The 11,768-nt window shown below is 56.4% G+C and overlaps 1 protein-coding gene across 1 annotated transcript; it reads right to left on the bottom strand.

Annotated features, from left to right (window-relative positions):
• Nucleotides 1-227: 227 nt before the first annotated feature.
• On the bottom strand, nt 228-9,201 carry PGC (progastricsin). The gene is made up of 9 exons (XM_007120291.3): nt 9,107-9,201; nt 6,824-6,974; nt 6,300-6,417; nt 5,220-5,338; nt 4,379-4,578; nt 2,898-3,020; nt 2,180-2,327; nt 1,297-1,395; nt 228-535 (listed from the first exon to the last, which is right to left on the bottom strand). Exons 1-9 carry the CDS (start codon nt 9,163-9,165, stop codon nt 380-382), a joined length of 1,173 nt encoding a protein of 390 aa, XP_007120353.1. The 5' UTR covers nt 9,166-9,201; the 3' UTR covers nt 228-379.
• Between the last annotated feature and the right edge of the window lie 2,567 nt (nt 9,202-11,768).

The raw sequence follows: 11,768 nt of genomic DNA, 5'->3' as shown, positions 1-11,768 counted from the left end.
AGAGAGAAGCTGTGAACAGACTCCAAGCTTTGAGGGATGCAGGGCCCACCCCCAAGCCCTACCCTGTGCCCTATTTCTCTTAGGTTCTCAGTCACCCACTGAAAACTTCCTAGAAACTCAGGGAGAACATGGTGCAGCAGAGGCAAATGTGCCCCTGACTCTCATTGCCCCCATTGTCTGAGACCAGGGGCTGCCTTACAGGCCACAACTGCCCTCTAGAAACAACAGGCTGGCCGGTATGGAGAAGAAAGATTTATTGTTAGAGAAAGTCCAGAGTCCAGAGAAGGGAGGCTACATGCAGAGAGGAAGTGCAGAGAGAACCCCCTGTAGCCTGGGAGGCCCAGAGGGAGAAGGGAGCCCGGGCGTCCAGGCGCTGAGTCTAGATGGCGGTGGCAAAGCCCACCCTGTTGTTGCCCATGTCATAGACGGAGTAGTAGGACCTGAGGAAGACGTCCCCAAGGATCCACAGGGGCTGGCCGTTCTGGGAGGGCAGGTAGGTGGGCTCGACTCCCACCATGCAAAATCTGCCGTCGTTCTGCACAACACAGAAGGGCAACACTCATTCATCCGCTCACACGGTGACAGGGCACTGCTCAGCCCAGAGCCCCAGGCCAGCAGCACAGATGCAGAAACAGGTGAGCCAAAGTTTCTGCCCTTGAGGGCTCACAGGCCAACTGAGCCTCCAGAGCCAGAGCCGGGCTGGTGGGGGATTCTGGCGTGGCTGAGGGCAGGCTGCAACAGGCCTCCCTCTGCAGGGTCTCCTTGACTCCCTCCTGTTCCTGATTTGGAGCAGGTCAGCCTGGCGGTAAAGTCTTGGAGCCAGACCAAGTTGTGTTCAAAGCTTAGCTTCACCCTGACTAGCTATGTGGCCTTGGGCCAGTTACTTAACTCTCTGAACCTCCAAGTTTTTATTTGTAAAATAGAATCAGTATCTTGCTCATTGAATGTTGTGTCGAGTAATCAGGGAAATGTAGACAAAGTGCTTCACTCAGCGGCTGACTCTCATAAGTGATCAACAAAGAGCCAGTGCCCCTCCCCCCTAATTAATAATAATCATTAATAATAGATGGCACTCTGCTCTTTCATAGCCTCGTTCCAGAGACGGGGGTTTAGAATCAATGGATGGGGAAAAGAAATCAATGCTGCAAGGCATCAGGAAATGGCGCAAGGTAAGGAGACCCAGCGTTTCTGGCTACCCACCCCTTCCTCCCACCCCTCACCCCCATCCCCCATCCCCCATCCCCCACCCTCCCGATCGTGTCCCCACTCTCTCAGCCTGCAGGGGCCAGGACTTACATTGAGGATGTAGGAAGCAGGTGGCAGAGGGAACTGCACACCATTGATGGTGAACGTGAGGGTGGGCAGGCTCTGGATGTTGTTACAGTCCACGAGAAGCTGCAGAGAGGAACAGGGCCTGGGATGCCTCATCTCCCCCCTGAGAGGACCTGCCAACCCCATCACCTCAGCCCCTCAGGACTCGGACCTGAGCCCCAAGCCTGCTTTGGGACTGGAGGCTGCAACACCAATACCGCTCGTGTTACACATGAGGACTCACGTGCAGAGGGTGGGATCTGGGGGGACCTGAGCATCTTTCTCACCCCCAAACATGACTCTTGCTTGAATTTCCCCCATGAGAGAGATTAAATCTACACCCTCTTCTCTGCAAGTGTCCTTTTAAAACACGCAGGTCTGTAGAAAGCATGGCCCATCAGTCCACCAAAGTTCGTGGGAATGCATTAATTAGGCAAACCCTTTGGTGGGCTCCGGAGGGGGCACGGGGCAGAGAGCATGGCCCTGTGGAGGTGAGGGAGCTGTGGACTGAAGGGTTATCCCTTGTCACTCATGGGCTTGGCAGCAGAGTCTAGTTGTTTCCCTCTTACTGCAAAGCCTGGCAGGTGTGTAACCTGTTTCCGCTAAGGGGCTGAAGCTCAGAGGAAATTCTGCCTAGTGGTGACCTCCCCACACCCTTTTAGCACAAGCATCTGGCTCCCCTGGATCAGCCTTCGGGCCCCCAGCCAGCTCTCAGCCCCAGTCATCCTGGGGCCCCCACCTCCAGTGCCTGGGGGCAGCGAGAAGCACCGAGGCCAAGAATCAAGCTATTCCTGTGCTCCCAGGAAAAACCATAAATGCCCCCTGGCTGGCCTCCCCCAGGGAAGGGGCACACCTCCACCACACGCACCTGTCCATACTGGTCCTCCCTGGCCCCTGTGGCCTGCAGAAGGGAGCTCATGAACTGCTGGGGCACGGTGAGCAGAGACGTGCCGGTGTCCACGATGGCCTGGCAGCCCTGAGAGCACCAGCCCGTGGCCTGGTCACCAATGAAGAACCTGAACAGTGAGGAGATGGGCGGCCTCAGCACCTCCCAGCTCAGGGCAGCTAGGGGATGGGCTGCAACCACAGAATCAAGGTGTACCTCAGGAAGATAAGGACTCTGCAGAGGTCAATCCAGCCATCCTCCTGCCTCATACCAAAGTCTGTCAAAGGCCACCTAAATGGCCTTGGAATCTCTCTCTAAAGAGTTCCAAGGATGGTTCTAGAAACACTGAAGGCCAGGGTTACTGATTCATTGTAAGTACTTTGAGCAAATTAGTCCCTCCCCCTCACACACCCCAGTTTTCTAATGTCTAAGCCCCTAGGGTTGGACTACAGGGTCCAAAATGTCTGGGATTCCCAGTCCCGCCCCTTCCTATGTTGTCCCCACCCCACCCTCCTTCTCCAGGCCGACCTGGGCCTTGAAACCCCAGCTGAGGGCAGCTGTGGCTTTGCAGGCGCAGGTCTCTGGGGTCCTCTGTCCCCCCCACCACCCGGCAGTAACCGGATGTGTGTGTGTGACATGAAGTGCCTCAGAGCCTGCTCCGAGGAAGTGCCCACACCCCCAGGGCCCACCACAGACTCACTCCTCAATGCCAATCTGCCAGTACAGCTCATGGGTGACGGGGGCCCAGTAGATCTGCCCCCTGTACAGGCTGCGGTCCACACCCCCGAAGATGACTGCTCCCCCGTCCTGAGAGCCCTGCTCCCTGCAGTACGTAAAGCAAAAGTGAGTCAGGGAGTGGCTGTGGAAAAGGCAGAAAAACAGAGGTCCTGCCCTGGCTCCAGACTGGGGGTCCCTGAGGAACGGCTGTGTCTCCCCTCAGACCGGGGCTCCCTGAGGGAAGAGGTTTTGTCCACCCCCCGCCCCCGACTGGAGCTCAGACTTCCCAGTGCCCCAGGCTCCCAGGTGCTGCTGCTCCACCAAGCGCTGCCTCTGGGGAAGCCTCTGGTCGTCTGGCCCCCCACCCTGCCACACACCATGTTCTCCATTCCCTTTCACTTTGTGCTGCTGGTGGAGCGTGTCCACAGGAGCCTGACCCTGGCCCAGCTTGTTATTTTTCTGCTGGGATGGGAGGGAGGGCCCAGGTAGAGGGGAGGGCAGGGCCTCTCCTGTTAAACAGAAGACGAACCTGAGTGTGGAACTGGGCAGAGCTCCTGCAGGCTACACTCAGAGTACTTGTAAACAGAGGCCAGCAACGTCGAAACAGGATAATGTGGTTGAAAGATTCAAATGACTAAGCCCCGGAGAGTAGATATTGACTATCTCTGGAAGGTAGTTGTCTAATTCAGGAGAGGAAAGAAAGTCCACCCCAGGCCATTCGCGATGCCCCCCCCCACCCCTCCTACCGCCTGGCACGGGAGGGGGGGGGCCCATCCACATAAATCACTGAGTTGGCTCGTGTTTGTGGTAAGAATAACAACTTGTTAGGAGTTCATGGTGGACCTAGACCAGAAGACTCCAGGACCTGGCTAGAACAATAGATCAAAGGAGATGAAGCAATAGATTTCTACACAAAAGAGGTGTCCAGGTAGAAAACATTTGGTCAGAAGGAAATGAGCTAACTGGGGCTCTGGGCAGGAGGTAAGCCCAAGAGGTATGGAGAAGCAGTAGCAATGCTCAAAGAAGAGTTCAGGGGCTTCCCTGGTGGCGCAGTGGTTGAGAGTCTGCCTGCCGATGCAGGGGACACGGGTTCGTGCCCCGGTCCGGGAAGATCCCACATGCTGCGGAGCGGCTGGGCCCGTGAGCCATGGCCGCTGAGCCTGTGCGTCCGGAGCCTGTGCTCCGCAACGGGAGAGGCCACAGCAGTGAAAAAAAAAAAAGGAAGAGTTCAGCGGGAGGAAGGAGAGATACTGTCGTGGCCAAGAAATACAAAGAAGAGGCCAAGTGGGCAGGGACAGATGCAGGGGTTGGGGAGGGGAGGAGGAAGAGTCAGAAGCCCAGGAGGAAAGGCCCTGCTAAATATGCCTGCTGGGAGGCCTTCAAATCCCAAAGTGATGAATCGCAGCCGTCCGCGGCCACGGGGGGAATGGGCTGGGAGCTGGGGACCGCCAGGTGGTTCCTTACCTGCCGAGGTAGAAGCTGAAGACTGGGCTGGTGAGGGCACCCTCCTGCAGCATGCCCTGCAGGGCGGTGGTGGCCCCGCCCGCGGACAGGTCAGGGTAGGCCATGCCCATGATGCCATCGAACCTCGCATAGAGGAAATTGGCACCCGGCTCGTTCTCACTCAGGCCGAACTCCTGGTTGGGGACCTTGATGCCCTGGACCTGGTGGGGAGACAGAGGATGGGAGATGACAAGTGTATCTCCACCCACCTCCCCCAGGCTCCCCCTCCTCAGACCCCTCAAGGGTCTGTTCTTCAGCCCTCCTTTGCTTCTGCTGCTTCTCTTCTTGACAGGTCTGCAAAAGCCACTCTCCCTTCCAAGAAGCCGTCCCCCACCGCTGCAGCATTCCCCACCCCAGCCTTCTCTTCCCGAGGCTTTAAGTTCCTTAAGGACCGGGTCACCGTCACCCCAACCATTGTGATGCCCCCGGTGCCTGGCACGTGATGGCCCGCAGTGAGGGTTCAATGAGTGAATGGATGAGCTTTTTTTTTTTTTCTTTGGCTGCACCTTGTGGCACGCGGAATCTTAGTTCCCCGACCAGGAATCAAACCCGTGGCCCCTGCAGTGGAAGCGTGGAGTCTTAACCACTGGACCACCAGGGGAGTCCCTGGATGAGCCTTTATTGTACTGATTTTCTGGCCTGTACGGTTAGAGCACTAGGTGTTTCCCATATTTTTCAGGGCCTCCATCTAAGTCTCCCCATCAGACTGTGAGAACTTTGAGGTTAGAATCCAGATCACAGCCCCGGACTACCTTCCCCACATCTGGGTGTGGGGACGGGGGCAGCCGGCAGCATCACTCACTGTCAGAGTGTCATAGCCGAAGAAGCCGGCGAGGCTGCCGCTGCCATACTGCAGGGAGAAGGTCTGCCCATTGGTGGAGTAGGTGGAGGACAGTCTGGGGTTGAAGCGGGTGTGGCTGGCTGCAAGGGAAGGAAAATTCGGGAAGTCAGGCTGGCCCACTCTCAGGCCTGCCGGGCTGCCCACCTGTCTCCCAGCCTGGGCTCACATCCTGGGGACTCAGCACTCCCCCCACGCCCCACCCCCCACCGGCCACTGAGTCAGGTGGTGGCCAGCTGACATTCCTGGCATTGGAAGACCCACAAGAACTGGCCAGCCTTGACTCCAAAGCCCCCTCTGACCTACAGAATCTTGAGATGCCCTAGGATGGTGACCTCCCTATGGGCAGGTTATAGAGAATCTATTCATCTCCCTGACCCCCAGCAGATCTCCTGACACATGTCGAGTGCTGAGAAATTACTCATCGGATGAAGGAGTTAATGAACCTCCAGGGCATCTGTGCATTCCCTGACCCTCACCTCGCCCCAAGGAGAAGCTGGCCACACCAGGATCCTGAGATAGCCTAGGATGGAGCCAATGAGGGACCTTCTGGACTAGAGGTGTCAAGACCCAAACCCCAAGGCTTTGGCAGGGACCAAGGCCGCCCTAGGAAGTGAACATCTCCTGTCTCCAAATACAGCTACAGGGAGGGGACCACATCTATATCCTTCTCCCGTGTCCCTTGAGATACTCAGTAAGAACTTAGTAAATCATGGGGTGGAGTAGCATAGAAAGAGTGTTGTAGAGTGGAGTGGGATGGAATGGCATTGCCAGAGCAAACAGAATGGAGTGGAGTGGGCTGGGCTGGGCTGGAGTACGTGAAGGGATATGTATTGGTGAGCAGGGAAAGCAGAGGGGCCACCCAGCTCCATGGCCAGCTTCTTCCCTCTGGCTTGGGCATGTGCCACGTGACCTTGGACAAGTCTCTGGTCCTTTCCAGGGCTGCAGCTCTCCCCACCAATCTTTATGAAGTGCAGCCCTTCCCCAGAGGGTGTCAGTGCCCTGCCCTGCCAGCCGCCCTCCCCTGCCCAACCTAGCACTCACTGCAGGCCTGGCTCTGGCAGTAGACAGAGGGCACCCACAGGTTGGAGGAGCCAGTATCAAAAAGGACCAGGAAGTTCTGTGGTGGGGTCCCGATGCTGATCTCACCAAAGTAGGCAGCCTGGGTGGGAGAGGGGGGACATGGGCAGGCTGTTAGCTCTGGAGGGATCCAGGGACCATCAGGCCCAGCCTCCTCCACGGACAGAGTGACAGAGTGACCAGCTCCACAGCCCGCACCAGAAGCAGGGGCCTGAGCCTGCCCTCCATGCTCGCCCAGAACCCACAGACCTTCGGTCCAAGCCCGCCCGGGGCAGCTGCAAAGGTCTCTGTGGACTCAGCTGCCAGGTCAGCAGGGGCCCCTGAGTGCTCTGCCCGCCAATGAAGTCTCCGGGCTGGCAAGTCTGAGAGACGGGGGCAGGCCCCGGGGGCCGGGTGGGAGGGTGCAGAGAGGAAGGGCGCAGCTCACAGCCCAGGCCTGACCTTTGGCAGCAGGGAGAGGGGGAGCCCGGGGGAGGGTCAGGACTCACGTCCATATAGTCCATGGGCTCGGAGGCCACGCTGAAGTCATTAAAGTGGTACTTCTGGGCGGGGTCGTACTTGTGGGTCTTCAGGAAGTCCTCCAGTATCCCCTTCTCCTTCATGGTCTCACGGATGGACTTTAATTTCTTCACGGGGACTCTGCAGAAGGGCTGGGGTCAGGGCAGGACCTCCCTCTTTCCTACAGAGGCTCTAATAGCCCAGTCTCTCTCTCTCTCCATCTCTAACTGTTTGCCTCAGGCTCCCTGCCGCTCTGTCCCCCCGTGTCTGCGGCGTGTACATGTCTGTGTGTCTCCCTCTTTCTCCATCTCTGTCTCAATCTCTGGTTCTCTCTGGCTCTTTCTCACTTTGCCTCTCATTTTCTTCCTCTCTCTTTCTCTTTCTTTCAAAACCCTTCTCAGGACTTGCTCTGAGATTCAGAAAACAACTGCCTTCACCCATGCATGCCCCCACCCCATCTCATGGGTCCTGGTCCTCCACTCTCAGATATCCCATAAATACTTTCCCAGGCAGGGGAGAGGAACTTCAGACATTACCCTTTGTAGGATTTGTACATTTTTGTTCTGTTTTGGTTTTGTTGTTGTTGTTGTTGTTTCTGGCTGTGCCGCGTGGCTTGCGGGATCTTAGTTCCCCGACCAAGGATTGATCCCGCGCCCTCAGCAGTGAAAGCGTGGAGTCCTTAACCACTGGACTGCCAGGAAATTCCCAATTTGTGCATTTTTAAAAAAGTTTTCAGAGGGACTTCCCTGGCATCCAGTAGTTAACACTCTGCACTTCCACTGCAGTGGGAGCAGGTTCAATCCCTGGTCAGGGAACTGAGATCCCACATGCTGCGCGGTGTGGCCAATAAAATAAAATAAAAGTTTCATAGATGGCAAAGTTCACCCCAAAGAGAGTCCTCTGGTACAGTGGCTGTCAGGCACCTGGTGCCGACTGGCTGTGACAGAGCACAGGCCCAGGGGAAGAGCACTAGACTGGGGACTCAGAAGACAGGGTCCCAGTTCTGCCCCTGCAGCTACTTGTCTGGCCTGGATCAATCATGCTCCTCTCAGGATGCAGGGGCAGTGGGGAGGTTGGCCTGGGTGGTCTGGAGCCCAAATCAGCTCTGGAACTGTATGTACTGAATTATGGGTTTCTGCCCATGTCCTCCCAGACCTGCTTGCTGCCATTGCCTAGGGGTCTCTGCGGGTCCACCCAGGCCTTGTTCCAGGCTCCAGAATTCCTGCTGCTTTCACTTCTTCCCCCATCTCTTCCCCATTCCCCCAAGACCCTTCATTGTCCAGAAATTCTCTGCTAAACCCATTCACCTTGAGCTATGAAGGCTGATGGTTGCTCCACCCCATCACAGTTACAGAATTTGCATATTCAAAGAAGTTCCTGAGAGGAGCCATCTCTTCGCCAAAAAATCACTCTTTAGGGCTTCCCTGATGGCGCAGTGGTTGAGAGTCCGCCTGCCGATGCAGGGAACACAGGTTCGTGCCCCGGTCTGGGAAGATCCCACATGCCGCAGAGCGGCTGGGCCCGTGAGCCATGGCCACTGAGCCTGCGTGTCCGGAGCCTGTGCTCCGCAACGGGAGAGGCCACAACAGTGAGAGGCCCGCGTACCGTAAAAAAAAATCACTCTTTAGCGGTAGAATAGCAGGCCAGGAGTCCTCCTGATGTCCTGTGAGCTGTGCCGCCTCGTTTCCTATCCCCTGACACCTCAGCGTATAGAGATTACATGACTGGTGTTTCTGCTTAGATGATTTTGGCATCTGCCAAATAAATTGGGAGCCTTAAGGAAAATACTAGCAAACGTCTCCCTATCTAGAAATAATTGTACCGGCCGTTCAGCATCTGCTTGGGTGGTAGTCACCCCTATTCTCCCTGTTTCCTATCCATCTTTTCTCATCAGTGGGGGAAGGGATGGTGCTTCTCCCTTTGACCGGAAGTTCCCTGAAAGCAGAGGCCATATCTCCTCCCACCGCTAAGTCCTGTCCTACACCGATTCAGATTCAGGGAGACTTCCCTGTCCAGAGCAGAGGCAGATCATCCAGAGAGCTTCCTTGTCCCTTCCAACATGTGAGGATAGCAAAAAGATGGGGCTATATGAACTAGGAAGCAGATTCTCTCCAGACACCAAATCTACAGGCACCTTGATCTTGGCCTTCCCAGCCTCTAGAACTTTGAGAAATAAATTTCTGTTGTTTATAAGCCATCCAGTCTATGGTAGTTCATTTAAAAAAAAAAAGGCTGCCCAGGCTCCTGCCCCAGCAGCCAGGCCCCAGACTCACTTGATCACGGCCGCCTCCAAGGTCTGGAGGCAGACCAAGGCCACCACCATCCACTTCATGATGCCGATTCCCAGCTGGCCACAGCAGAGGAGCAGCTCAGAGTTGTGGCGTCAGAGTGGAGTGAAGGCCTGAACACTCCTTCCTCCTTTATACCCCGAGGACCCAGCCCAAGCCCCTGCCTCCCTGCCCCGCACCAGCATGACCTCGATCCCGGGCGTACCCTGGGCTCCACATATCAGTTGTTTCTGTGTGTTTTCCCCTGTGAGGGTGGCTGCAAAGGACTTTTCATCTTATTGACTTTTCAGTACAAGCAGTGGAGGCCAGGAGGTGCGAGCGATAAGAAATCAAAGTTGCCGTAAGATGGAGTGGCAAATATGACTTCTTGTGCAGGAACCAGAGGTGTGAGGTAAGCCTTTTAGGGTGAGGGCCGTAGGATCTATAGGCAGGTTTTTCATCCTCGGTACGTCCGACACTTTCAAACAAAAAACTCTTTGTTGTGGACACTGTCCTCGGCATTGTAGGATGTTTAGCAGCATCCCTGGCCTCTACCCACTAGATGCCAGCAACAGTCCCCCAGTTGTGACAACCAACAGTGTCTGCAGGCGTTGCCCCATGTCCCTTTCGGGAGCAAAATCGTTGAGAATCGCTGGTCTGTAGGTGAGGCACTCAAAGATTCTGACTTAAGTCCTGGTTTCAGCACCCCCAGCCCCTTGGGGGATGCAGTCAGGAGTGTCTGGGGGTTGATGGGGTCAGTAGCTAGGATGATGGTAATGATAATGGTAGCGGTGAGCGTGGTGCTGACCGTGATGATGATGGCGGTATTGTTAGCACAGATGCAGATGGTGGGGCTGGGTTGCCAGTGGCTGAAGTCAGAGCTATTGGGGGCAGCTTTGGAGGTTTTCCTGGTCAAATAGGACATTTGGAGAAATTCTCATCATAGTTCAGCAAGCGCTCAGGACACACCCACAGAGTAAGCCGCACTGGCTTCTGGTTGTGCCACTGGTACCTATCTGCAGCAACGGGAGGCCTGGGCAGGGGCACGGGAGGAGGGGACATGCCGGCCCCTGCTTCTGTTCTTCGTTGTCTCTCTTCTTCTGTTCCATTGAGACTGCCCATGTCTTTTTTTTTTTTTTTTTTTTCCTCACTGTGCAGCATGAGGGATCTTAGTCCGCCGACCAGGGATCAAACCCGTGCCCCCTGCATTGGGAGTACTGAGTCTTAACCACTGGACCACCAGGGAAGTCCCCGCCCGAGTCTTTTTTTTTTTTGCGGTAGGCGGGCTCCTCACTGTTGTGGCCTCTCCCTTTTGCGGAGCACAGGCTCCGGACACGCAGGCTCAGCGGCCATGGCTCACGGGCCCAGCCGCTCCGCGGCATGTGGGATCTTCCCGGACCGGGGCACGAACCCGCATTCCCTACATCGGCAGGCGGACTCTCAACCACTGCGCCACCAGGGAAGCCCCCCTGCCCGTGTCTTTTGTTCTCCTAAAACACCTGAGTCCCCCATCACCATCTTCCCCAGCTCTCGTCTGTCCTCGTTCCTGCTCCCGAGCCTGATCTGCCATGTCCTCTGTCCCTCATCTCCGGGTCCTGCCTGCTTCCTAGCTACAAGCTTCTCATTGCCTGAGGTGACCTGGAGCTGGCCCAGTGCCCGCCAACCTGGCACTGGAGAACTCACCATTCTGGGGTGAGTGGAAAAAGTCCCCACGCCAGTACCCTCTCTGCCACCTCACCCCTCGCTCAGGGCTCCAAACAGATTTGTCAGGCTCTTGAGCCCCAGGCAGAAGGCCAAGACCAGGCCTGCCAAACACGGATATAATCCAGCCCGTGGGGACTTTCCACTCTGGCCACCTCCACCCACTGCCTGGCCAGAGCCCTGGAGTCTCCCCTGGCCCTGGATGGAGGAGGGGAGGGAGGGCACTAGAGGTCCACCTGGGCCTGGCACAGAGAGGGAGGTACCTGCCTGGTTGTGTCTCAAGGCCAAATCAGCTCCCATTCCTCCCTGCAGTCTCCAGGGACACTGGAGTGGAAGGCAATGTAAGGAGGGAGTGCTTTCCCTGGGGTAGGGGAATCCGCAGGTTTGGAAGATCAGGCAAAAGAAAGTCATAGGATCCTTGCAATCTTGCCACATCCTGTGAATATAGCAGAATCCACGGGGTCCCCTAAGTCTTGTGAGGCCAACAAGACTCCACAACATGGCCCTCCAGGGACCCTTTCCTTATCTGGCGGGACCCAAGGAGTCTGATGGCTGTGGACTAACTGTCCCCAAACCCCAGTCACACCACATCCCTTCTGAGTATCCCTGGCCTACTGCATCGAGCCAAGGTACCCTGCTTGGCAGCCAGGCCCTGGGGCTTTACTGCCCCACCTACCCAACCTGACCTGACAGCTCAGTCAGTCCCCTCGGTGTCCCCATACATCCTAAGTCCTTGTCTGCCCAGGCTGCCCCGCCACCACCCAGCCCCCCATTCCTGGAAAGCCCATTTCTCTTCCTTCTACATGTCCAAGTTCTTCCCATCCTTCAGGACCTCTCCTCCTAGAGCCAGGGATGTACAGAGTCTGAGGACACTTTAGAAGTCATCCAGGGCTACCTCCCACCAAGGACAGGAACCCCAGTAAGCCTGACCCACTGGCTGCCCACCAAGTTCATCTTCTACCCCTAA

This window comes from Physeter macrocephalus, unplaced genomic scaffold (assembly GCF_002837175.3).
Source record: "Physeter macrocephalus isolate SW-GA unplaced genomic scaffold, ASM283717v5 random_316, whole genome shotgun sequence".
NCBI classification, from domain to species: Eukaryota; Metazoa; Chordata; class Mammalia; order Artiodactyla; family Physeteridae; genus Physeter; species Physeter macrocephalus.
Note: the sequence above shows the minus strand (reverse complement) of the source record. Positions and strands in the feature narration are given on the sequence as shown.

What these genes read in the sequence shown, in the direction of transcription:
- PGC (XM_007120291.3), bottom strand. Translation starts at nt 9,165, where the DNA reads ATGAAGTGGATGGTGGTGGCCTTGGTCTGCCTCCAGACCTTGGAGGCG. An exon ending in TTGGAGGCGGCCGTGATCAA is followed by an intron (nt 6,975 to 9,106) that starts GTGAGTCTGGGG and finishes GCCCTTCTGCAG; the next exon opens with AGTCCCCGTGAAGAAATTAA. An exon ending in CTGCTTCCTACATCCTCAAT is followed by an intron (nt 536 to 1,296) that starts GTAAGTCCTGGC and finishes TGTGTTGTGCAG; the next exon opens with AACGACGGCAGATTTTGCAT.